Raw genomic sequence first — 26,979 nt, forward strand, 5'->3', positions numbered from 1 at the left:
TAAGCCTGGCCTAATTAGCTCCTCTGGGCCTCATCTTTCTGGTTTGCAGAAGCCACTGGGCCAGGTGATACTGAAAGTCCTAGTCCTATAGGACGTTATACCGTAGGTTCTGTCCTGATCTGCTTCCCACTTGTTATGTTACATGTCACTTTGGGCAAGTCACTCAAACGCCCTGGCTTGCTTCTGTAATTAAATTATGTTCCGGAAGCCTGAGTTCTAAAGCGCAGCAGAAGACGGTCTTGGGCTGGGTTGAGGAGGGCCCTTGTTTATCAGGAGCTCTGAACCTTCACAGCACCTCCCCCTGTCCCCCCTCCCCCAAGGTCCATTCAGCTCGGCACCCGTGTTTAAGGACTAACACAAGTCACTTCAAATATTTGTCACTGGCCCTCACCCAAAATCACTTAAGTTACATTGGCAGTAGCCTAACACCACATCCAAACAGGGCAGAAAATTGTAAAAGAAAACGATAGCACGGTTTAAGGAAGAAAACACGGTGTAGAAAAAGAAAATAAATCCATGAGGTTTGAAACAAAGCACTCCGAAGGCCGTGACTGTTAACATCGAGCAGCTGTCAGTAATAGACCAAGACCCTTCCAGCTGTGCGGGTCTTTGCCTGGGGCACTAGAGAAAATTCCTTTACTTCTGGTGCACGACAGACTCTTGGAATTGTGCTTTCTAATAAAATGCCAGAGAGCTATAGAACTAGCCTATAATTCATTGGAAACTAAAAGGACATTTAGAGTTACAGTTTTCATTGGTGGGTGTGCTTTCCGAAATGTCATCGGTGGAGATGGATGTCCTCGCGGAGGGCGGAATAGGAAATGTTTGGGGTTTTGTTTTTACCAGCAATAAGCAAATTTATTTTTCATCACTACCTTTCCAGTACTTTGGCACTCAATTATAATATAAAATGAAGGCCTTGAGCCCCGAGCCCCAGCAAAGCTAACCAGCCTGAAGACTTCAGTCCCTCGTCCTCACTCCGGACACCCCCCGCCCCCGCCCCCGCCCCCGCCCCCGCCCTCGCCCTGAGGTCGAACTAGAGACGAGCTCACCGAGGGCCTCCGGGAACCGAGCGGCAGGAAAGCGACGTGGAGGCCGCGGTCCCAGCCCTCCCCCCGGCCCCGTTGGCCCCGCCAGCCCCTCCCGCTCCCGGCGCGACCCCCGGCCCGAGCGCGCCGCCGCACCGCGCCGACTTCCGCTTCGCCGGCGGGCGGGCGGCGCCCCGGCCCCGGCCCCAGCGCAGCCCGTCCCGGCCGCAGGGGGCGCTCCTGAGCCCGCGGGGCCGCCCGCCGGCGGCAGTCCAGCGCGGGAGGCGGGGCGGAGGGCCGGCCGGTAGCCGACGTGGGTGTTAAGCGGCCGACCCCGCCGCCGAGCCAGAGTCCAGAGCGGGCGGCGAAGCGCGAGTAGGACGTGGCCAGTCTGCGCGGCGGTGAGCGCAGCCCAGCCGGGCGCTCGTGGGCTGCAGGGAACCGGCCGGGAGGAGGGAGCGGGAGCGGGCGGGCGGGCCGGCCGGCCTCCGCGCCCGGGCGGCGTGACCCTCCCGGGAGGCGGGGGGAAAATATGGGGTCCCGGGCCCGCCGCGCCGCACACGTGCCCGGGGACCCGCGGGCGCCGCCTTCCCGCGCTCTGCCTGGGGTTCCCCGGAGACTCTGGGCCACCCGCCTCCTGCGCGCAGTGGTCGCTTCCCGGGAAAGGTTGCACTCATTTGCCCGGTCGTCGTGTCACGCCGGCTCCGCGCCGGGCAGGGAGGGCGGAGGCGCTTATGAATGGGAGACCCTCGCAGGTTGTTGTGGCAGAGCCAGCGAACGTTTAGAGCCGGGAAGACAGCAAAGTTGGAAGTCGTCTCCCTAAGCTGCCCCTTGTGCGGATCGGGATCCCGAGCCCCGGAGCAGGAGCTCCCGAGCCGGCTGCTGAGCGGCGAGACCGGTTTGCATCCCAGCGCCCGTGGGCCCCACCAGCTCTGGGCGCTCGGATGGCGGGCGCCAGCTTCGGCCTTGAAGCTGGAATCTTCCCGGAGCAATTCGTGTTACCTAGTGGGGAATGCGGCCTCCTCGGATTCTCCCACACGAGAAGTTAATTTCCCTAAGGAATGAAAAAGATACATGGTCGGCGCTGTTTGTTTCTTCTGGAGTCAGACTCCGGTGTAGTTTGAAGGAAGGGTAAAGGGACCCTGAAAGGACTCCGTTTTTCTATTCCAGTTGGTACCGAAGGCTCACGAATCAGTTTAATTAACTCAAGTTGATCAGTCTGGCTGCCACCACGCCCCATGCCTTCTTCAAGCCAAAGCTACGCGTAATTTGAAACAGATGCCCCTTCTGAGTTAATCTGTTAATCTGTTAGGACTGTTAACTGTTCTAATAATGCTACAAGTAGTTATTTGTAGGAGTTGATGTGTTTAAGTTTGACTTGCCTAAAAGGGTTGAATTCGCATTGATGACACAGTATCATCTGCTGTGCCTCTTTCCTTCTAAGAAAGAAATGTCCACCCTCAAGGGAATGAGCTGCATTGGATGTGCCCTGTCTGTGACTCCTTTCCCCACTTGCCTCCATTTTCCTCTAAAATGCAGGGTTGGGTGTTTTGTTTTCTCTTTTTGGCCAGGTGGGAATACTCTGGTTGATAGGAACAGACCCAAAAGGCGAGACTTGAGTTGAATCCTGTCTCTGCCATGGACTTGTTGTATGACCTTGGACAAGTCCTTGTCTTCCTCTGGACTCAGTTTTCCACCCGGAAAGGGAAGAGATTGGGTTAGGACCCTGATATCCTTCTCTAGATACTGGATGGTCACCGTCTTATCAACCTTAGTAATTGGTACTGCCTCTCCAGGCCTATCAGTAACATAAAGTCAGTGTTTTGTACATCTAATTGTATGTCTAATTTAGTTGCTTTATTAAGTAGTGTTCTTTTGTTGTTGCTGGTTTTAACATTTTTTGTAAAGATTGTTGGTGTCTAGTCATTGACAACATGCTTCAAGTGGTTAAAAAACTTCTTGGTGGCTAAAATTATTCTCCGCTGCTGATGATTAGGAAGATGTTGGTATTCATTGATCATCCAGCCCGCCCACCCCCTCCTTGAGAGGTGTCCTGACTGGAATCACACAGGTCTTCAGTGTGATGGATAAAAAGCATTCCTTGTTATTCAGGCGTGTACGTCAGTGACATAGTTTGAAAATGATACAGAATTGGTTTCTGTATTGGTTATTTTAATATTCTATGTGAATGAAGCACCTCCCCTTTTCTAGTCAATATTTATTAAGTTCATGCCTTGCCAATGGTTGATTTTTGTCTAAAGGTAGAGGAGTAGACTCTGGTTTTCCCAAACTTCTAGGCTCCAGCTCAAACCTACTGAATCAACATTTCCAGGAGAGCAGCCTGGTTATCGGAATGTTTAACAAGTGTCCCAGGTGATACTTATCAAGCAAATTTGGGGCGCAGTGGACCCAGGTGTTGCTTCTCAAAATATGGTTAATAGCCAGGCATTATCATCTTCACCTGGGAACACGTCAGGCAGGCAGCATTTCTGGTCCCACTTGAAGCCAATTGCATCAGAATCGGCCTTTTCACAAGGTCCCCAGGTGATTCATGTGCATGTTTATGGTTGAGAAGCTATGGGAGGCCTATGATGATAGTAATGTTTGGTGTTGTGCTTTGTAGTTGTTCTAAGAACTCCTGGTGCGTGGTCACAGTTCATCATCGTATTTGTCCGATGTGGCTATTTGTGGTTGCCCTCGTATTATAATGATAGTACTTTTATTATTCACCTTGTATAGACGGGGACCTCCAGCTTTAGGGGCCCAAAGGGCCACCATACCGGTGGCAGAGCAGGCATTCAGACCCAGGCATGTGTCACTTGGCAGAGCTCCTAACCCATTCCTTTCCAGAGCTACTGTTTTGTGACCTTCTCTTAGGGTCTCAGGCCGCTGTCTGAATTTGGAACAGAGCCCAGTGGATTGATGGTTGAACTTAGGCCTCTGAAAAACTGGTTTGATGGGGCTTGGGATGTCCGGTTGGCTTGCTTATTTGGCATTCGTTTCTTGAGGGTTTCAGAAAGGTTGGTTGAAGTGCCCTCACCTGTGGCTGTAGCAGTGATATGTGAGCAAGGTTTTTGATCTGTGTGCTTTTTATGGGGAGGTGGTGGGCAGGGAGAAGGGGAGGCTGATCTCTGAGCTGCTCTGACAACTCGAGCCCCCTCCTTTGGAGCAATGTAGAGCCAGTTTCCCGGTTCCCTGAAGTTCAAGTCCAGTAGCTAGGCAGCAGGCCTAGAGAAAGCGGGGCTGCAGAGGCCCGACTGATGGTGAACTCTTGCCTCCTCCTAGGGATATGCGGTGCCCATCATAAGCTCCTGAGAGTTGCCCTTCACGGAGCCCAGCAGAGGAGTGGGCAAACATGAAATCCAATCCTGCCATCCAAGCTGCCATTGACCTCACGGCGGGGGCCGCAGGTAATCCCAGAGAAAACCCGTCCTTTGTTCCTCAAATACCTTCTGCAAGTGAGCTCGGGGTGAAGACATTGCCTTTGTAGCTCCAGAAGCGACATGCTTTAACCCTGGAATGAATCCACTTTATAGAAGTGTAATACTGTGATGCAAACACAGCAGAAGGTAGAGTAGTTCCCGCTGTATTAGAGCTATGAGTCAGGGTACGGTGTGGGAGTGTCCCCGGGTGACAGCTGGAAAACATCACAGCTCAGAGCTGAAGCCACTTGTGCATTGCCATGTGGCTGGGATATGCAGGATTCCGCTCCAAGCCCGGCTTCAGAGGCCTTAGGGTGCAAACATAACACTGTGCCGTCTCTCCAGGGAAATCCCAGTTGCTGGCCTTACTACTGCTGGGGGAGAGAAAGGATCCCCTTAGGAATGTCTTTGGTAAATCAGGCTGACTTTTGACTGTGTCTTAAAGCCCTGAAAGGAGAGGCCCCAGGATTGGCCGGGGAGTGGTGGGCGGGGCGAGTGCTGGGGCAGACTCTGGCCCCACCAGGCACCGGTGGGCTCTGGGTAGCACCTGCCACCGCAGGCCACTCTTTAGAATGGTCACCTTTATTCAGCCTGAGGCAAGTGACAGACTTGGAAGTCCCTGGGTGGTTACTTGGTTCTCCAGATTCCTGGATGATTCTAGGGCTGGAGGAGCACTGGAATGCCCATACTTCCCAGATGAAGACCCTGGCTTGCCCTTGCCTCCCTCACCGATTCTTATACTGGGTCACCGCTCCTTGGAGTGGAGAGGCCAGGGGAGTGGGTTGCCCATTGTCCTTTTATCTGGTGGGACCTCCTGGGTCAACAGATCAAGAGCAGTCAGAGCCGCCTTCTCTCATCCTGTTGTCGTCTTTTTTTTTTTTTAATATTTATTTATTTGGTTGCATCGGGTCTTAGTTGCGGCTCATGGGCTCCTTAGTTGTGGCATGCGAACTCTTAGTTGCAGCATGTATGTGGGATCTAGTTCCCGGACCAGGGATCGAACCCGGGCTCCCTGCGTTGGGAGCGTGGAGTCTTAATCACTGCGCCACCTGGGAAGTCCCCTGTCGTCGTCTTAATTGTAAAAAGGAAATCATGGGTTCAGGGAAGATCGAAGTATTTTGCCATGAACCAGAAATTGGCCAAAGTAGGCTCATGAGGAAGTCTGCAGACACTGATGAGACGTTCAGGCAAGGGTGCTCCCAGGTCAGAGACCACAAGAAGCAGGGGAACTAAGGGCTGCCGGGATTCCGCCCCATGGCCTCTTACGTGCTGAGTGCCTTTGGGTCAGCCCCTCACCCTGCTGTGGAATCAAGCACCCCAGGCCCTGTGCACCATCCCCGACCCCTTCACCAGTCCCCGCTCCCCCAGTGCCATACTGCAGAGGATGCCGACTTTGGCAACAGTGGACCCACTTGCCTGCCGTTGGCATCCTCTTACCCTCCCGTGAATGCCTGGGCTCAAGTTTGTGTCTCTGCAATAGAAGGGCGTTTCACCCCATGAGGGATGCTCAGCTTTTGGAATTTTATATCCTTCAGTCAGTCTATCAAAGATAGACTGTAGGATCTGTTGTGATAGAACTAAAATGCATCTAGGTTGTCAAAATTATGAACCCACTTTAAAAATTCTGACATTCACCTCTTCTTTTGGAATGATTATTTTTGACATAAGTAGGATCTTATTTTATTCTAGCCCATCAGTACCTGGGAGAGAATAACTCTAATTATGGTAACATCTTATTAAATTATATTCCACTAATTCAAAACTGGGGATAGTGTGGCAAAACAAAGCAGAAATGTGTCATTGCTGTCCTAGAAAAAAGGGACAATGGTGATAGGATCATGGAGATCACACTTGTGCTTGCTTAAGGGATCAGTTTTCAGACTCTTTGGAAATGTCCATCTACCAATAATTAATAGGAAGTTATTCTTAACAGCCCTCCCTCCATCTCTACTTTCCACAGCTTCATTGGAGTAACTGTGTATTACGTCTAAGTTATGAAATTGCATTTCTGAAATATTTTATGTAAGCCTTCTCTTCAATTTTGCTGAGGTTTTAATAACCTCATCCAATGGCTGTGTTTCCTGACACAAGCAGGGGACGTCTCAGGCCCATGGGGAGGTGGAAGCATTCACCAGTGACAGACAGTTCCCCAAATGCTGACCCAGTTCAGGGTCTGGAGATATTGCAGGGTTTATAGTTCATTCTTTTCCTTACATTCAGAATTTTTATCGAAGTAATTGAATGCAATTCAATACTTTTACCGTATAAAAGCATATAAATATATGATTTATGCTCAGCAGAGGTAAGTTTCAATCCATTTCCTGTCTGAATACAAATCATTAATTGGTAGAGTCCAAATAAGAGGTTTTCCCATAGGGTCAAACATTTAGCTCTTTAGGGACTAATTAGACTCTTTGTTTTCTTTATCTGTGGCCTATTCCTCTGTTATTTCCCTGATAGTCATTAGGACCACTCGGCATCAGGCAAAAGAGTGATTAACACCAGACTCTTCCCTTCCCCTTCCTTTTATGTGGATGCACACACAGGCACAGTTAACCGCTGTAAATTAGCCACTTGTTGTGTAGCAGCCAGTACGTGAGAGCCTTTTCCTAATCCTCACGCTAACCCGATAGGGAATCGAGGCTCGGAGGTCACATCGCTTAGCCAGGATTTCACAGCAGAGTCAGGCTTTGAGCCCAGGTCCCTCTGACCGATGCTCCTGAACACACGTCACACCTTCACGTCCGGTGGCTTTGACTGTCAAACACACGTCCTCTCCTCTACCGAGTGTGAGCTCCTTCAGGGCTGGAGCGGGGTGCCAGACACATGAAGGACCCCCTAGAAGTTTTATTGGACTGAGCTAGAAGGTATGGGGGGGAGGAGGTCAAAATGAAGTGACCCAGAGGTAAGCCCTGCGGTGGGCTGCCTGTCCCTCATCTCCATGGGTCCTCGAGGCCGCACTCTACCACGTGGCTGTAGACTCGTGCTGCACAAGGACCCTTGTCCTGGTTGCAGGGGGCACAGCATGTGTATTCACCGGGCAGCCCTTCGACACCATGAAAGTGAAGATGCAGACGTTCCCCGACCTGTACAGGGGCCTCACCGACTGCTGCCTGAAGACCTACTACCAGGTGGGCTTCCGGGGCTTCTACAAGGGGACCAGCCCAGCGCTGATTGCCAACATCGCCGAGAACTCCGTCCTCTTCATGTGCTACGGATTCTGCCAGCAGGTGGTACGGAAAGTGGTTGGATTGGAAAAGCAGGCGAAGCTAAGGTGAGTTGAGGTCACTGAGACTCTTTGTTTGAAAAACAACACTTGTGATTTTTATGAGACCTTAGGGCGAAGAACATTTCCTTTTTTACAATAACTACTTTCTTTGATTAAGAAGTCATATATTGCCATCATAGAAAACTGGGAAAACGCATGTGTTATGCAAAAGGAGAGTTGCCCATAATCCACCACGTAGAAACAACCACTCTCACGTTCCTTCCATTCTTCGGGAAGATGCTTTTCTTTCTTTCTTTTTTTTTTTTTTTTTCATTTTTGGTATATATATTTTTTTTTTTTTCACACACACACACTGTATTTTATTTTTACAAGAGATAAATCGACTGACACCAAGCATTGTACATGGATGACCACAACAAAAGCAACAATGATTGCAATTACCAAACATGAAACACACTCATACTATGTCATAGTATTGACATTCAGTCCAGTAATCCTCCACTGTAACAGCTCCTTTACTTTGCAGTGAAAATTGATTTGTATATTCTTTGCCTCTGAGTCCTTGTGGAATTTTTTTTTTTTTTTTTTAATTCAGACAGAAAGTCACAAAAATTATACTCATCCTCATCAGTTCACTCAGTCCCATGTAATTAATTTTTTTTTTCATCTTGATCTTTTGTTAGCTCTTTTATGAGTTCATCAGTTTTTCATTAGAGTTCTGAAAATGCTTATTCATTCAGTTCAGCAGTACAGTCCGTTACCAGAAACCTGTACTTGTCAGAGTCTTTTCCATGTATTTCTTGAAGATGAAACCCTTTTATAGGAACATATTTGCAAAATCATCAGAGTACACCCAGAACTGTCTGTAAATGACAAAAGACTTAAAAATGACCACGGTTAAAGATTTGATGACAGCTCATAATAATGCAGTTGACAAGAAAATTAGTTATTTCTGAGATATACATTTTAAAGTAATAACTAGGATTATTACTTATAACATTATACCAGAACATATAAGATTTTTAGAAATTTCATGTAATGTCTGAAACATTTATATTAACATATTTCCATACATATTTCCATACAAGTACAAATATAAGATTTTTAGAAATTTCATGTAATGTCTGAAACATTTATATTAACATATTTCCATACATATTTCCATACTTCTTTCTTTTTTTAAAAATTATTTTTCTTTTTTTATTATTATTTTTCTTTTTTTTTAATTGCAGTATAGTTGATTTACAATGTTGTGTTAGTTTCAGGTGTACAGCAAAGTGAATCAGTTATACATATATATATCCATTCTCTTTCAGATTCTTTTCCCATAGAGGTTATTACAGAATATTGAGTAGAGTTCCCTGTGCTATACAGTAGGTCCTTGTTGATTATCTATTTTATTTATAGTAGTTTGTTTATGTTCATCCCAATCTCCTAATTTATCCCCTCCCCCCATGTTTCCCCTTTGGTAACCCGAAATTTGATTTTGAGATCTGTGAGTCTGTTTCTGTTTTGTAAATAAGTTCACTTGTGCCATTTTTAAAAATTAAATTCCACATATAAGTGATATCATATGATATTTGGGGAAGATGCTTTTCAAATGCTGCTGTTGGTGCCACTTCTCTGGGCAGAAGTGCAGAACTTAAACCATAGGTGCAACTTGTGACCCGAGTTTTGGGTTCCACGTCATCAGCAGAATGCAGAGTATTGGAAGAGCCAAATAGGTTTGAGGAAGAACTTGGAATTTTAGGAAGGGTCAGAGTATCTGAGAAGATGCAGGTGAACCTACTGTTTCATTGGTCGAGTCTGCCCCAAACATCAGACTTGGGTGTGTACTTGGTCATCCCTTGGGTATTTATTATACCGAGACTAAAAGGAATTCGGAAACCACTGGAATGTTTAGCCTTTGCTCCTTTGAACATTGATTTATTTTATAAGTTTTCACTCTTTTTTAAAAAAATATTTATTTATTTTTGGCTGTGTTGGGTCTTCGTTGCTGTGCGCGGGCTTTCTCTAGTTGCGTCGAGCGGGGGCTACTCTTCGTTGCGGTGTGCAGGCTTCTCATTGTGGTGGCTTCTCGTTGCGGAGCACAGGCTCTAGGCACGTGGGCTTCAGTAGTTGTAGCACGTGGGCTCAGTAGTTGTGGCTCGCGGGGTCTAGTGCGCAGGCTCAGTAGTTGTGGCGCACGGGCTTAGTTGCTCCGTGGCATGTGGGATCTTCCCCGACCAGGGCTCGAACCCGTGTCCCCTGCATTGGCGGGTGGATTCTTAACCACTGCGCCATCAGGGAGGTCCCCATTGATTTATTTTAAATCATTTAAAATTATTGTTATCAGCTTCGTGGTTGCAGAGGGCAGTCTTGCCTGTTGTTTTGGTGGGAATTCAAGACCCTATTGCAAATACAGATCCCACATGGCTAAAGTAGGTTCCTTTTGTACAGAAGTCTTCTTTTGGGATGCCTGGAGATGTGCTCTTTATAGCAGGCATCCCATCTTGATAGATGGAACTTGTTTTTTAAAGGCTTGGGACTGGATGAAATCCCCCAGGGAGACAGTGTTTATAGGACTGAGCACAGATCCTAGGACCCTCCAGCAGGGAGGGGTCAGGAAAAAGAGGAAGTAAAGAAATAAGCAGAAGATAAACCAGGAGAATGTGGTGTCCCGTGGTAGAGACAGACAGGAGGGACACTGCAGTGACTGTAGCTCTTTCCACTGGAGCGAGAGACTTTCTAGCTGAGGAGACCTGGAGTTTAGGTCTCCTTCAGCATCCTTGGAGAAGGACAGGGAAATGGAGCAACCACAGGAGATTCTGGAGCAGGTCCTGCAGTGAAGAAAGCTTCCTCTTTCACTCGGCCTAACCCAGCACCCTCGTCTTTTTTGAACTTGGGGGACAGGACAGGGGCTGCAGCTTTTTCATCCTGCAGAACAGTGGTTGCTCATTACCAGTGAGCAAATGCTGCCTGAGAGCTTACGAAGCCCTGACACGCATGTCATGCTTTCTTCGTCCTCACCGTGGTCCTGCGCGAGGATCCAGGCAGGTGATGGTATCCATTTTACAGATGGGGAAACTCTGGTACAGATACTGATGCGCTGAAGATCACTGGGTTAATAAGTGACAGAGCCGGACTCCAGCCCGTGTCTTCTGCACCCCCAATCCAGCATTCTTCCCACAAGACCACAGGCGGGGCTCTGGAGTACTCTGTAGGGGTCAGGTCTAGAGAAAAGATTAATAATTACACAGAAGTAGGGAAAGGAAAGAACTGCTTGTGAGCACCTGTTGTGAATTTCAGCAGCGATACAGTAAATATTCTCGGTTTGAACACGCCCTGAGTAGTGCTCTCTTTTCACCTTTGGCTGGACGGGGTCTGACACGGCAGGAGTGTTTAGGAACACGTTTGTTGAGTGGGTGACAAAACAGTTGATTCTTAACAAAATCCCATCCTACGCCGACTGCCATTTGAGATCCAGTTCTAAACGTTTCTACTGTAGGCACAGCCTGGGGCCCATGTCCCTCATCTCATGCGCTGGTAGGTGAAAGTATTTATTAGAAAGCCAAAGTCCACTGCAGATCTGACTCGGCCCTGTGTTGCCCTGGATCCACATGCTTGGGGTTCGTTCAGGCGTTACTGCCTCTTGGATGAAACAGCCATCTGCATTTATCGATGCCACCTTTGTTCCAGCAAGATTGGCAAACCCTTGTCAATGACCCTGATTGACTACGGCCTGTCAGCAGGTTGACAGAGAGTCCCGAGGGAGGCCAAGTATGGATCTGCAGACTGGCCAAGAGACAAACCCTCTAAGCTTTGGTTTTGACAAACAATTTAAGTAGGAGTGAAGGGGGAAGGATGGAGGGGACGGCGTCGGGCACTTCCCACCCCTAGAAAGCTGTGTGCCGGTACAGTTGTGGAGCTGGCTCTCCTGGTGACCATCTGACGTATCATTCTTTAAAATCGAGAGGAAGGCCACACTGCAGGCAGTGTCTTCCTCCTGAAAGAAAGCCTGCTCCAAGCCAGCTCTTCTGAGACCCGGGTGTGTAACAGGCCGGCTCAGCCCTGGGCACCCACTTCACATCCACCTGAGGCACCAAGGCCAGACCACCAGGGATAGGAAATCGGGACCGGGATGGTAGGCAGCCCTTGGCTTTATGCAGGCACACGTCAAATCTTTGAGGTTCGGTTCCGGACCATCTTGCAAATTTTTTGGTTTCCCAGTGCATGTAAAGCTATGTTCACACTATACCGTAGTCTGTGCAATAGCGTTATGTCTCAAAAAGAATGTACCTACCTTAATTTAAAAATACTTTATTGCTAAAAAATGCTAACCATCCTCTGACAACTCAGGGTTGCCACAAACCTTCAACTTTGTTATAAAGCAGAAACTAACACACCATTGTAAAGCAATTATACTCCAATAAAGGTGTTAAAAAAATAAAAAGAAAAAAAAAATTTTTTAATGCAGTATCTTCAAAGTAATAAAGCGAAGTGCAATAAAACAAGGTTTGCCTGTAGTAATGTTTGACCTCAGTTTCTATAACTATTTATTGTAACTTTTTTTATGGTTTCAAAACACTTTTTTTAAAAACATTTAAAAATTTTTTATTTTATATTGGAATATGGTTTATTTACAATGTTGTGTTTCAGGTGTACAGCTAAGTGATTCAGTTATACATATATCCATTCTTTTTCAGATTCTTTTCCCATATAGGTTATTAAAGCATATTGAGTAGAGTTCCCTGTGCTATTCAGTACATCCTTGTTGATTATCTATTTTATATATATGTTATATATGTTATATATATTAATCCCAAACTCCTGATTTATCCCCCCCTCAACATGTTTCCCCTTTGGAAACTATAAGTTCTCAAAGTCTGTGAGTCTGTTTCTGTTTTGTAAATAAGTTCATTTGTATCATTTTTTTTTTTTAAGATTCCACATATAAGTGATAGCATATGATATTTGTCTTTGTCTGACTTACTTCACTTAGTATGATAATCTCTAGGTCCCTTTGTGTTGCTGCAAATGGCATTATTTCATTCTTTTTTTATGGCTGAGTAATATTCCATTGTATATATGTACCACATCTTCTTTATCCATTCCTCTGTCAGTGGATATTTAGGTTGCTTCCATGTCTTGGCTTTTGTAAATAGTACTGCTGTGAGCATCAGGGTGCATGTATCTTTCTGATTTGGTTTTCTCTGGATATATGCCCAGGAGTGGGATTGCTGGATCATATGGTAGTTCTGTTTTTAGTTTTTTAAGGAACCTCCATACTGTTCTCCATAGTGGCTATATCAATTTACATTCCCACCAACAGTGCAGGAGGGTTCCCTTTTCTCCACACCCTCTCCAGCATTTATTGTTTGTAAGCTTTTTGGTGATGGCCATTATGACTGGTGTGAGGTGATACCTCATTTGAATTTTGATTTGCATTTGTTTAGTAATTAGTGATGTTAAGCATCTTTTCATGTGCTTTTTTGGCCATCTGTATGTATTCTTTGGAGAAATGTCTATTTAGATCTTCTGTCCATTTTTTTATTGGGTCGTTTTTTTTGATATAGAGCTGCATGAGGTGCTTGTATATTTTGGAGATTAATCCTTGTCAGTCACTTCATTTACAAATATTTTCTCCCATTTTGTAGGTTGTCTTTTTGTTTATGGTTTCCTTTGCTGTGCAGGAGCTTTTAAGTTTAATTAGGTCCCATCTGTTTATTTTTGTTTTTATTTTCATTACTCCAGGAATAGATCCAAAAAGATATTGCTGTGATTTATGTCAGAGTGTTCTGCCTCTAAGAGTTTTATTATTTTTTAAAGATTTATTTATTATTTATTTTATTTTTGGCTGTGTTGGGTCTTAGTTGCGGCACGTGGGATCTCTCGTTGCAGTGCAAGGGCTCTTCCTTGTGGTGCGCAGGCTTCTCTCTAGTTGCCGCATGCAGGTTTTCTCTTCTCTAGTTGTGGCGCACAGGCTCCAGAGCATGTGGGCTCTGTAGCTTGTGGCACACAGGTTCTAGTTGAGGCACACAAGCTCAGTAGTTGTGGCGTGTGGGCTTAGCTGCCCCATGGCATGTGGGATCTTATTTCCCTGACCAGGGGTCGAACCCACGTCCCTTGCATTGTAAGGTGGATTTTTTACCACTGAACCACCGCGGAAGTCCCCTCTAAGAGATTTATGGTATCCGGCCTTACATTTAGGTCTTTAATCCATTTTGAGTTTATTTTTGTGTATGGTGTTAGAGAATGTTCTAATTTCATTCTTTCACATGTAGTTGTCCACTTTTCCCAGCACCACTTATTGAAGAGCCTTTCTTTTCTCCATTGTTTATTCTTGCCTCCTTTGTCATGGATTAACTGACCATAGGTGCATGGGTTTATTTCTGGGCTTTCTATCCTGTTCCATTGATCTATATTTCTGTTTTTGTGCCAGTACCATACTGTTTTGATTACTGTAGCTTTGTAATATAGTCTGAAGTCAGGGAGGCTGATTCCTCCAGCTCCATTTTTCTTTCTCAGGATTGCTTTGGCTATTTGAGGTCTTTCGTGTTTCCAGACAAATGAAAAAATTTTTTGTTCCAGTTCTGTGAAAAAGGCCATTGGTAGTTTGTTAGGGACTGCATTGAATCTGTAGATTGCCTTGGGTAGTATGTCATTTTGACAATATTCATTCTTCCAATCCAAGAGCATGGTATTTTTTTTTTTTTTTTTTTTTTTTGGTGACCGTGCCACACAGCTTGTGGGATCTTAGTTCCCCAACAAGGTATTGAACCCAGGCCCTCTGCAGTGAAAGCATGGAGTCCTAAACACTGGACTGCTGGGGAATTCCCCTGTTTATGTCATCTTTGATTTCTTTCATCAGTGTCTTCTAGTTTTCAGAGTACAGGTTTTCTGCCTACTCAGGTAGGTTTATTCCTAGGTATTTTATTCTTTTTGATGTGATGGTAAATGGGATTGTTTTCTTAATTTCTCTTTTTGATCTTTCGTTGTTAGTATATAGGAATGCAAGAGATTTCTGAGTAGTAATTTTGTATCCTGCAACTTTACCAAATTCGTTGATGAGTTCTAGTAGTTTTCTAGTAGCATGTTCAGAATTTTCTATGTATAGTATCATGCCATCTGCAAACAGCGGTGATTTTACTTCTATTCCAATTTCTATTCCTTTTATTTCTTCTTTGATTGCCATGGCTAGGACTTCCAAAACTATGTTGAATAAAAGTGGCCAGAGTGGACATCCTTGTCTCATTCCTCATCTTAGAGGAAATGCTTTCAGCTTTTCACCGTTGAGAATGATGTTAACTGTGGGTTTGTCCTATATGGCCTTTATTATGTTGAGCTAAGTTCCCTCTGTGCCCACTTTCTGGAGAGTTTTTATCATAAATGGGTGTTGAATTTTGTCAAAAGCTTTTCCTGAATCTATTGATGATCATATCGTTTTTATTCTTCAGTTTGTTAATGTGGTCTATCACACTGATTGATTTGTGGATATTGAAGAATCCTTGCATCCCTGGGATAAGTCCCACTTGATCATGGTGTATGACCCTTTTAATGTATTGTTGGATTCAGTTTGCTAGTATTTTGTTGAGGATTTTTGTGTCTGTGTTCATCAGTGATATTGGCCTGTAATTTTCCTTTTTTGTTATATCTTTGTCTGGTTTTGGTATCAGGGTGATGAGGGTCATAGAATGAGTTTGGGAGTGTTCCCTCCTCTGAAATTTTTTGGAATAGTTTCAGAAGGATAGATGTTAACTCTTCTCTAAATGTTTGATAGAATTCGCCTGTGAAGCCATCTGGTCCTGGACTTTTGTTTGTTGGGAGTTTTTTAATCACAGTTTCAACTTCATTACTTGTGATTGGTTTGTTCATATTTTCTGTTTCTTCCTGGTTCAGTCTTGGAAGGTTATACCTTTCTAAGAATTTGTCCATTTCTTCTAGGTTGTCCATTTTATTGTCATATAGTTGCTTGTAGTAGTCTCTTAGGATCCTTTGTATTTCTGTGGTGTCGGTTATAACTTTTTTCATTTCTAGTTTTATTGATTTGAGCCCTCTCCCTTTTTTTTCTTGATGAATCTGGCTAAAGGTTTATGAATTTTGTTTATCTTCTTAAAGAAAAAGCTTTTAGTTTTATTGATCTTTGCTAGTGTTTCCTTCATTTCTTTTTCATTTATTTCTGCTCTGATGTTTATGATTACTTTCCTTCTGCTAACTTTGGGTTTATTTTGTTCTTCCTTCTCTAATTGCTTTAGGTGTAAGGTTAGGTTGTTTATTTGAGATTTTTCTTTTTGTTTCCTGAGGTAAGATTGTATTGCTATAAACTTCCCTCTTAGAACTGCTTTTGCTGCATCCCATAGGTTTTGGATTGTAGTGTTTCTGTTGTCATTTGTGTCTAGGTATTTTTTTATTTCTTCTTTGATTTCTTCAGTGATCCATTGGTTGTTTAGTAACACTGTTTAGCCTCCACGTGTTTGTGTTTTTTACAGTTTTTTTCCTGTGATTGATTTCCAATCTCATAGTGTTGTGGTTGGAAAAGATGCTTGATATTATTTCAATTTTCTTAAATTTACCAAGGCTTGCTCTGTGGCCTAGCATGTGATCTATCCTGGAGAATGTTCCATGTGCACTTGAGAAGAATGTGTATTCTGCTGCTTTCTGATGGAATGTTCTACAAATATCAATTCAGTCCATGTGGTCTAATGTGTCATGTAAGGCCTGTGTTTCCTTATTGATTTTCTGTCTGGATGATCTGTCCATTGATGTAAGTGAGATAGTTTATTGTAACTTTAGGGCAATTGAATGTGGTAGGTCTGTTAGGCTTCTGCTCACAGTTGGAAGAGAAATCATGAGGGGACCTCGCTACCTGGGCAGGCTGCCTAGGGGGTTACCACTGGGGGCTTCTGGAGGTTTGTGAGTTGTCCTGGTCGTCCAGTGACAGCCAGATGCTGGCAGTTAACAGGTGAGTGTCACAGCCAGTTGTTGCTGTGAGCAGCTCAGTCCTTTCTGTGCAACTAAAGATTGTCCCCGTAGGTGCCAACGGTGCTCTCGTGATAGAACATCCTCCCAGGGTTTGGAGAGGATCTCCTTTGCTGACCCCCAAGAACTCTCAGGAGTCTTCCTGGCAATTTGTTTCTTGTACTTTCCCCCATATTCTTTCCAGTTTCACTCCCCTGCTGGTGACTGAGGCTGGTGGTACTAAACCCATGTGTGATGAAGTGAATTCTTGCATTTTTGTACTTATGTGCATTCATTTTCCATTTATATTTCCAGCTTCGCCACTTGCCCTACAGCCATTGAGCTTGCTGACTCACGCTGGCAGCACCACTTGCCCACCTCGTGCCCTCTGTGCAACTGAGGTCCAGGAGGTCATCAGCTGAACTGGGAAATCTTTTTTCAATGAGCAACATTTTGGTTAAAAATGTATCCTGGGTTTTCATCTGTAGCAGCAGTTACATTACACTTGTTGCTCTGGGCTGAATCCAGAGGCACGTAGGGATGGCCTCAGACCTGTTTTTATTTAAAGCTCAGTGGCAAACACACTGAAGTATTAATAGTGTGTGTGTTGAGGTGGTGGGACCATAGGGAATTTTTTCTCCCACATTGTTTGGTTTGGTTTGGTTTGGTTTTTCTGTGTCACTTTCTGTCTTAGTTCTGGCTCTGCTAGAACAAAATACCCCAGGCTGGGTGGTTTAAACAACAAAAATTTGTTTCTCACAGCTCTGGAGGCTGGAAAGTCCAAGAACAAGATGCCAGCTGATTCGGTGTCTGGTGAAGGCCCTCTTCCTGGTTTGCACAGGGACACCTGGCTGTGTTCTCACATGGTGGAGAGAGTGCCAGCCAGCTCTCTTCTTACAGGGACACTAATCTCATCAAGAAGATTTCACCCTTATGACCTCATCTAAACCTGACTACCTCCCAAAGGCCTTCCTCCAAATACCATCACATTGGGGGTTATGGCTTCAACATAGGAATCTGGGGGTGGGGGACACAAACGTCCAGCCCACAGAGCTATGCCTAATAAAAGGAGCACGGGCTTGCAGTCAGGCAGACCTGGGTGTGAAGCCTAGCGTTGCCGCTTAGCAGCTGTGTGACTGAGCACAGTTCGTGGCGTCTCTAAGCATCGTTTTCCCCATGTGAAAATTGGGGTACTGCTGTCACTCTCACAGGGTCGTGGGCTCCTCAGAGGAAGCAGCAGGTGCCTGGTGGGCACTGAGGAAGTCTTCCTCTCCCCTCAAGCTTGCTCTCCTTTACCACCAGTGTTTCGGCATGCTGAGACCGAGCACATGAATCATGGGTGGGTAACCGGCCTCCTGTGCTTGCGTCCTTCCAGTGACCTGCAGAATGCAGCTGCTGGTTCCTTTGCCTCTGCCTTTGCTGCTCTGGTCCTCTGCCCCACCGAGCTCGTGAAGTGCCGGCTGCAGACCATGTATGAAATGGAGATGTCGGGAAAGATAGCCAAAAGCCAGAAGTAAGTGCTGCTCGGGCACAAACGTGGGGTCTTGTTGCCTTGGTGTATCCAGTATTTTTAAATTTTATGTTGTACTAAAATTAAGTGGCAGAGAAACAGTTTATCTAGTCCAAACACCCCTCTCCACCACCACTCTGAGGATAATTTTCTGAACATACTGTCTGTGGTGCTTGGAATCACCATCCACCCCACAGAATGTTGTAGGCAAGTATTTAATATCCCAAAAGTGGAGAAGCAGGGGCTTTTACACCCTATTTGGCCTGTGGAGAGCATAAGGCATGACCCCCAACTGTACCGGGAGGCACGTAGCAGTGTCTTTGGAACTGAGGGCTGAGCTTTCCTAACTGCCAGTTTGGATTCTGGGCTGAATGTTTGCTCACTCCCCGGTTTCACACGGGTGCTCAGGCTGACCATCCCAGATCCTAGCAATGACTTCCTTTACCTCCTCCCGAATCCTTCAAGTGTACCTACAAACAAGCCAGATTCTGAAAACATTCACGCAAACCCTCATAAGCATAGCAAGTCTTCAGCGATCGAATCACTCTCCAGCTCTGTCTTGAAAACAGATTCTAGTTACCCTGTGAATGTATGTTTCATATACAATATGATTCATTATATATTTGAATTGAAAATCAATTTATTATCCTTGTCAATCTCAAAACTTGCTTATTTATCTAAACTAAAGGGTTGCTCGTGGTTGTTGCTGAAGTGAACTCAAAGCCAGTAAATCTCCTGGGAAAAACCATTAGGTAAACGGACCGTTTTTAGAGTCATCACTTTCCATGCAGTGAGAATGGGGTTCATCATAGCGCCCTATTTCCTGCACCTGTGAGATTCATTACAACCAATTCGAATCTATTATTCATAGCCTAGAAGTTCAAAACTTTAAGTCGTTAATGCTTTTTTATTGAAATACAATGTACACACAATAACAGGAACACACCCAGAAATCACAGGAAATCCTAGGTGTGCAGTTCCACAAGTAGTCACAAAATGAACATGCCTTTGTAAACTGGTACCTAGATAAAGAAATAGATCATTAACAGCACCCAGAAAGTTGCCCTTGTGTCCCTTAAAAGTCGTTTAAAGTATCTTTAAAGAAAGTAATTGTTAGATCCAAAGGACTTAGGTAGACGGACACCCTGTACCAAAGTAAATATTGGCTGACTGTATTTTAGGTATAGCAGTGCCCAAGCCTGGGATTTGGTAGCTTGGGGTTAAGACCTGGATTGGAAGCAGGCGAATTGTGTTGAGTGGGGTGACTTTGTTACTTCTTCATTGTATTGATAGAAGGTGGGGGCACTGCAGGCAGGGCCTGGCTCGTGGGTAATGCCTGGGAAGGAAGATCATCAATAAAAGCAGCCTTTGTTACCTGCGGTCCTTTGTTACCTGGGGGCCTGATCCTTCCCTGATCCAAGCCAGGTCACCGGCTGAGAACAGAGTGAGGAGTGCGGGGCTCGCTAAGCTGACAGGTGTGGTTTGTGGTGCTGTTCCAGGGGTGGGCCTGCCCCCCTGCACCACCAGGAAGAGGGGCCTGCCCAGAAGGTGCCCGTGTTCTGGCTTCTGCAGGCTCTGATCTGCTGCACGTAAAAACTCTTACACACCTACCTCACTAAGAACCAAGTACTGGGTGCATCTAGAGCCTTACAGGAGCTATAGCTCAGCCCTTAGAATTTCTTTTGTCTTGCCTTTAAGTAACATTTAAGGCTTGTTGCTCACTTGATGAATGCAAAACAAAACAAACCCTAAACACCTGAACCAATTCCCTCAAAACATACAAGCTCAAAAGGAAGGCTGAGGAGATAGGAATTAAGGGAGGTAAGGGACTGGGCACGTACAGTGCCATTTTATTCTCCCTGAGTTTGGACAATCTCATTGTAATTTCACTTACTCACTATTGAAAAAATGGGTATTGGCTCTTTTAGATCTTTGATAATGATTTCTAGAAATGTATGCCTTCGTTGTAATAAAATATCTTTACACAGACTAGTTCAAGTGATAAAACTTGTTACAAAATAATTGTATACCTGTCTTTCTCGGAGATATTTCCTTCCCACAAAAACCTTTTATTGCTGGAATTCTGGTTCCTCTGTTTATAAAATGAGCTACTTCCTTGTTAGAGCTCCATCAGGTCTGCTAGTTGGGTGTGAACGCTGTTCTTAACTGTCACCCCATGTGTCCCCCCAGCACAGTTTGGTCTGTCGTGAAGAGTATCCTTAAGAAGGACGGCCCCTTGGGCTTCTACCATGGACTCTCGAGCACTTTACTTCGAGAAGTACCGGGTTACTTCTTCTTCTTCGGTGGCTATGAGCTGAGCCGATCGTTTTTTGCATCAGGGAGATCAAAAGATGAACTAGGTAAGTGTGTTGGCAGGGACAGCAGGTGGATTTGACGGTGTCTGCTTCCCAGTGGTGTAGTCTCGGTGGCTTCTGTGCACTTTGCCCCTTGGGGGGGGTCCGCCTGGCACTGGGAGTTTCTGGATGCCAGGGAGTACCGTGCAGCAGGTGACAGCGAGCACCGTCCTCCAGCCTTGGTAACTTCCTCAGGGCAGAGGCTGGAGCCGGACATCCACAACGTTTTGGGGTTTTTCTAACATCTTTATTGGAGTATAACTGCTTTACAATGGTGTGTTAGTTTCTGCTATATAGAAAAGTGAATCAGCTATACGTATACATATATCCCCATATCTCCTCCCTCTTGCGTCTCCCTCCCGCCCTCCCTATCCCACCCCTCTAGGTGGTCACAAAGCACCGAGCTGATCTCCCTGTGCTATGTGGCTGCTTCCCACTAGCTATCTATTTTATGTTTGGTAGTGTATATATGTCCATGCCACTCTCTCACTTCGTCCCAGCTTACCCTTCCCCCTCCCCGTGTCCTCAAGTCCATTCTCTAGTAGGTCTGCGTCTTTATTCCTGTCCTGCCCCAAGGTTCTTCAGAACCATTTTTTTTTTTTTTTAGATTCCATATATATATATGTGTGTGTTAGCATACGGTATTTGTTTTTCTCTTTCTGACTTACTTCACTCTGTATGACAGACTCTAGGTCCATCCACCTCACTACAAATAACTCAATTTCATTTCTTTTTATGGCTGACTAATATTCCATTGTATATATGTACCACTCTTCTTTATCCATTCATCTGTCGATGGACACTTAGGTTGCTTCCACGTCCTGGCTATTGTAAATAGTGCTGCAATGAACATTGTGGTACATGATTCTTTTTGAATTATGGTTTTCTCAGGGTATATGTGCAGTAGTGGGATTGCTGGGTCATATGGTAGTTCTAGTTTTAGTTTTTTAAGGAACCTCCATACTGTTCTCCATAGTGGCTGTATCAATATACATTCCCACCAACAGTGCAAGAGTGTTCCCTTTTCTCCACACCCTCTCCAGCATTTATTGTATGTAGATTTTTTTTTTAAAACATCTTTATTGAAGTATAATTGCCTTACAATGGTGTGCTAGCTTCTGCTTTATAACAAAGTGAATCAGTTATACATATACAATATGTTCCCATATCTCTTCCCTCTTGCATCTCCCTCCCTCCCACCCTCCCCATCCCACCCCTCTAGGTGGTTACAGAGCACCGAGCTGATCTCCCTGTGCTATGTGGCTGCTTCCCACTAGCTATCTATTTTACATTTGGTAGTGTATATATGTCCATGACACTCTCTCACCCTGTCACATCTCACCCCACCCCCTCCCCATATCCTCAAGTCCATTCTCTAGTAGGTCTGTGTCTTTATTCCCGTCTTGCCACTAGGTTCTTCATGGCCTTTTTTTTCCCTTAGATTCCGTATATATGTGTTAGCATACGGTATTTGTTTCTCTCTTTCTGACTTACTTCACTCTGTATGACAGACTCTAACTCCATCCACCTCATTACAAATACCTCCATTTCATTTCTTTTTATGGCTGAGTAATATTCCATTGTATATATGTGCCACATCTTCTTTATCCGTTCATCTGTCGATGGACATTTAGGTTGCTTCCATGTCCTGTCTATTGTAAGTAGAGCTGCAATGAACATTTTGGTACATGACTCTTTTTGAACTATGGTTTTCTCAGGGTATATGCCCAGTAGTGGGATTGCTGGGTCATATGGTAGTTCTATTTGTAGTTTTTTAAGGAACCTCCATACTGTTCTCCATAGTGGCTGTATCAATATACATTCCCACCAACAGTGCAAGAGTGTTCCCTTTTCTCCACACCCTCTCCAGCATTTATTGTATGTAGATTTTTTGATGATGGCCATTCTGACTGGTGTGAGGTGATACCTCATTGTAGTTTTGATTTGCATTTCTCTAATGATTAGTGATGTTGAGCATCCTTTCATGTATTTGTTGGCAATCTGTATGTCTTCTTTGGAGAAATGTCTATTTAGGTCTTCTGCCCATTTTTGGATTGGGTTGTTTGTTTTTTTGATATTGAGGTGCATGAGCTGCTTGTATATTTTGGAGATTAATCCATTGTCAGCTGCTTCATTTGCAAGTATTTTCTCCCATTCTGAGGGTTGGTTTTTCATCTTGTTTATGGTTTCCTTTGCTGTGCAAAAGCTTTTAAGTTTCATTAGGTCCCATTTGTTTATTTTTGTTTTTATTTCCATTTCTCTAGGAGGTGGGTCAAAAAGGAGCTTGCTGTGATTTATGTCATAGAGTGTTCTGCCTATGTTTTCCTCTAAGAGTTTTATAGTGTCTGGCCTTACATTTAGGTCTTTAATCCATTTTGAGTTTATTTTTGTGCATGGTGTTAGGAAGTGTTCTAATTTCATTCTTTTACATGTAGCTGTCCAGTTTTCCCACCACCACTTATTGAAGAGGCTGTCTTTTCTCCATTGTATATTCTTGCCTCCTTTATCAAAGATAAGGTGACCATATGTGCATGGGTTTATCTCTGGGCTTTCTATCCTGTTCCATTGATCTATATTTCTGTTTTTGTGCCAGTACCATACTGTCTTAATTACTGTAGCTTTGTAGTATAGTCTGAAGTCAGGGAGCCAGATTCCTCCAGCTCCATTTTTCTTTCTCAAGATTGCTTTGGCTATTCGGGGTCTTTTGTGTTTCCATACAAATTGTGAAATTTTTTGTTCTAGTTCTGTGAAAAATGCCATTGGTAGTTTGATAGGGATTGCATTGAATCTATAGATTGTTTTGGGTCATATACTCATTTTCACAATGTTGATTTTTCCAACCCAAGAACATGGTGTATCTCTCCATCTGATTGAATCCTGTTTAATTTCTTTCATCAGTGTCTTATAGTTTTCTGCATACAGGTCTTTTGTCTCCTTAGGTAGGTTTATTCCAAGGTATTTTATTCTTTTTGTTGCAGTGGTAAATGGGAGTGTTTCCTTAATTCCTCTTTCAGATTTTTCATCATTAGTGTATAGGAATCAAGACATTGATTGCTGTGCATTAATTTTGTATCCTGCTACTTTACCAAATTCATTGATTAGCTCTAGTAGTTTTCTGGTAGCATCTTTAGGATTCTCGATGTATAGTATCATGTCATCTGGAAACAGTGACAGTTTTACTTCTTCTTTTCTGATTTGGATGTCTTTTATTTCTTTTTCTTCTCTGATTACTGTGACTAAAACTTCCAAAACTATGTTCAGTAATAGTGGTGAGAGTGGGCAACCTTGTCTTGTTCCTGATCTTAGAGGAAATAGGTTCAGGTATTCACCACTGAGAATGATGTTGGCTGTGGGTTTGTCATATATGACCTTTGGTAAGTTCCCTCTATGCCTACTTTCTGGAGAGTTTTTATCATAAATGGTGTTGAATTTTGTCAAAAGCTTTTTCTGCATCTGTTGAGATCATCATATGGTTTTTATCCTTCAGTTTGTTAATATGGTGTATCACATTGATTGATTTGCATATATTGAAGAATCCTTGCGTTCCTGGGATAAACCCCACTTGATCATGGTGTATGATCCTTTTAATGCACTGTTGGATTCTGTTTGCTAGTATTTTGTTGAGGATTTTTGCATCTATGTTCATCAGTGATATTGGTCTGTAGTTTTCTTTTTTTGTGACATCTTTGTCTGGTTTTGGTATCAGGGTGATTGTGGCCTCATAGAATGAGTTTGGGAGTGTTCCTCCCTCTGCTATATTTTGGAAGAGTTTCAGAAGGATAGTTGTTAGCTCCTCTCTAAATATTTGATAGAATTCACCTGTGAAGCCATCTGGTCCTGGGCTTTGTTTGTTGGAAGATTTGTAATCACAGTTTGAATTTCAGTGCTTGTGATTGGTCTGTTTATATTTTCTGTTTCTTCCTGGTTCAGTCTTGGAAGGTTGTGCTTTTCTAAGAATTTGTCCATTTCTTCCAGGTTGTCCATTTTATTGGCATATAGTTGCTTGTAGTAATGTCTCATGATCCTATGTATTTCTGCAGTGTCAGTTGTTACTTCTCCTTTTTCATTTCTAACTCTGTTGATTTGAGTCCTCTCCCTTTTTTTCTTGATGAGTCTGGCTAATGGATTATCAATTTTGTTTATCTTCTCAGAGAACCAGCTTTTAGTTTTATTGATCTTTGCTATCGTTTCCTTCATTTCTTTTTCATTTATTTCTGATCTGATCTTTATGATTTCTTTCCTTCTGCTAACTTTGGGTTTTTTTGTTCTTCTTTCTCTAATTGCTTTAGGTGCAAGGTTAGGTTGTTTATTTGAGATGTTTCCTGTTTCTTAAGGTAGGATTGTATTGCTATAAACTTCCCTCTTAAAACTGCTTTTGCTGCATCCCATAGGTTTTGGGTCGTCGTGTCTCCATTGTCATTTGTTTCTCGGTATTTTTTGATTTCCTCTTTAATTTCTTCAGTGATCACTTGGTTATTAAGTAGTGTATTGTTTAGCCTCCATGTGTTTGTATTTTTTACAGATCTTTTCCTGTAATTGATATCTAGTCTCATAGTGTTGTGGTCAGAAAAGATACTTGATACGTTTTCAATTTTCTTAAATTTACCAAGGCTTGATTTGTGACCCAAGATATGATCTATCCTGGAGAATGTTCCATGAGCACTTGAGAAGAATGTGTATTCTGTTGTTTTTGGATGGAATGTCTTATAAATATCAATTAAGTCCATCTTGTTTAATGTATCATTTAAAGCTTGTGTTTCCTTATTTATTTTCATTTTGGATGATCTGTCCATTGGTCAAAGTGGGGTGTTAAATTCCCCTACTATGATTGTGTTACTGTTGATTTCCCCTTTTATGGCTGTTAGTATTTGCCTTATGTATTGAGGTGCTCCTACGTTGGGTGCATAAATATTTACAATTGTTACATCTTCTTCTTGGATCGATCCCTTGATCATTATGTAGTGTCCTTCTTTGTCTCTTGTAATAGTCTTTATTTTAAAGTCTATTTTGTCTGATATGAGAATTGCTACTCCAGCTTTCTTTTGATTTCCATTTGCATGGCATATCTTTTTCCATCCCCTCACTTTCAGTCTGTATGTGTCTCTAGGTCTGAAGTGGGTCTCTTGTAGACAGCATATATATGGGTCTTGTTTTTGTATCCATTCAGCCAGTCTGTGTCTTTTGGTGGGAGCATTTAATCCATTTACATTTAAGGTAGTTATTGATATGTATGTTCCTATTACCATTTTCTTAATTGTTTTGGGTTTGTTTTTGTAGGATTTTTCCTTCTCTTGTGTTTCCTGCCTAGAAAAGTTCCTTTAGCATTTGTTGTAGAGCTGGTTTGGTGGTGCTGAATTCTCTTAACTTTTGCTTGTCTGTAAAGGTTTTAATTTCTCCGTTGAATCTGAATGAGATCCTTGCTGGGTAGAGTAATCTTGGTTCTAAGTGTTTCCGTTTCATCACTTTAAACATGTCCTGTCACTCCCTTCTGGCTTGCAGAGTTTCTGCTAAAAGATCAGCTGTTAACCTTATGGGGATTCCCTTGTATGTTATTTGTTACTTTTCCATTGCTGCTTTTAATATTTTTTCTTTGTATTTAATTTTTGATAGTTTGATTAATATGTGTCTAGGAGTGTTTCTCCTTGGATTTATCCTGTATGGGACTCTTTGTGCTTCCTGGACTTGATTGACTATTTCCTTTCCCATGTTAGGGAAGTTTTCAACTATAATCTCTTCAAATATTTTCTCAGACCCTTTCTTTTTCTCTTCTTCTGGGACCCCTATATTCGAATGTTCGTGTGTTTAATGTTGTCCCAGAGGTCTCTGAGCCTGTCCTCAATTCTTTTCATTCTTTTTTCTTTATTCTGCTCTGCAGTAGTTATTTCCACTATTTTATCTTCCAGGTCACTTAGCTGTTGTTCTGCCTCAGTTATTCTGCTGTTGATTCCTTCTAGAGAATTTTTCTTTTAATTTATTGTGTTGTTCATCATTGTTTGTTTGCTTTTTAGTTCTTCTAGGTCCTTGTTAAGCATTTCTTGTATTTTCTCCATTCTGTTTCCAAGATTTTGGATCATCTTTACTATCATCACTCTGAATTCTTTTTCAGGTAGACTGTCTATTTCCTCTTCATTTGTTTGGTTTGGTGGTTTTTTACCTTGCTCCTTCATCTGCTGCATATTTCTCTGTCTTCTCATTTCATTTAACTTACTGTGTTTGGGGTATCCTTTTTGCAGGCTGTAGGTTCATAGTTCCCATTGTTTTTGGTGTCTGCCCCAAGTAGGTAAGGTTGGTTCAGTGGCTTGTGTAGGCTTCCTGATGGAGGGCATTGGTGCCTGTGTTCTGATGGGTGGGGCTGGATCTTGTATTTCTGGTGGGCAGGGCCGAGTCAGATGGTGTGTTTTGTGGTGTCTGTGAACTTATTATGATTTTAGGCAGGCTCTCTGCTAATGGGTGGGGTAGTGTTCCTGTCTTGCCAGTTGTTTGGCATTGGGTGTCCAGC

General features: G+C 43.6%; 1 protein-coding gene across 5 annotated transcripts in view; it reads left to right on the forward strand.

Annotated features, from left to right (window-relative positions):
- The first annotated feature begins 1,288 nt into the window (after positions 1-1,288).
- Positions 1,289-26,979, forward strand: part of SLC25A15 (solute carrier family 25 member 15) — a 37,714-nt gene continuing 12,023 nt past the window's right edge. For 4 of the 5 annotated variants that reach the window (XR_009498640.1, XM_059902589.1, XM_059902591.1 and 1 more), the window contains exons 1-5: positions 1,289-1,429; positions 4,314-4,438; positions 7,466-7,724; positions 17,992-18,129; positions 20,317-20,486. Coding sequence is in view for 4 of the 5 variants with exons in the window: in XM_059902589.1 (XP_059758572.1) it covers positions 4,384-4,438; positions 7,466-7,724; positions 17,992-18,129; positions 20,317-20,486 (622 nt within the window). In the remaining variant the exon portion in view is untranslated. The remainder of the gene's footprint in view (positions 1,430-4,313; positions 4,439-7,465; positions 7,725-17,991; positions 18,130-20,316; positions 20,487-26,979) is intronic. The other variant, XM_059902588.1, reaches the window with a different exon arrangement.

This window comes from Balaenoptera ricei, chromosome 18 (genome assembly GCF_028023285.1).
Source record: "Balaenoptera ricei isolate mBalRic1 chromosome 18, mBalRic1.hap2, whole genome shotgun sequence".
Taxonomy (NCBI): Eukaryota; Metazoa; Chordata; class Mammalia; order Artiodactyla; family Balaenopteridae; genus Balaenoptera; species Balaenoptera ricei.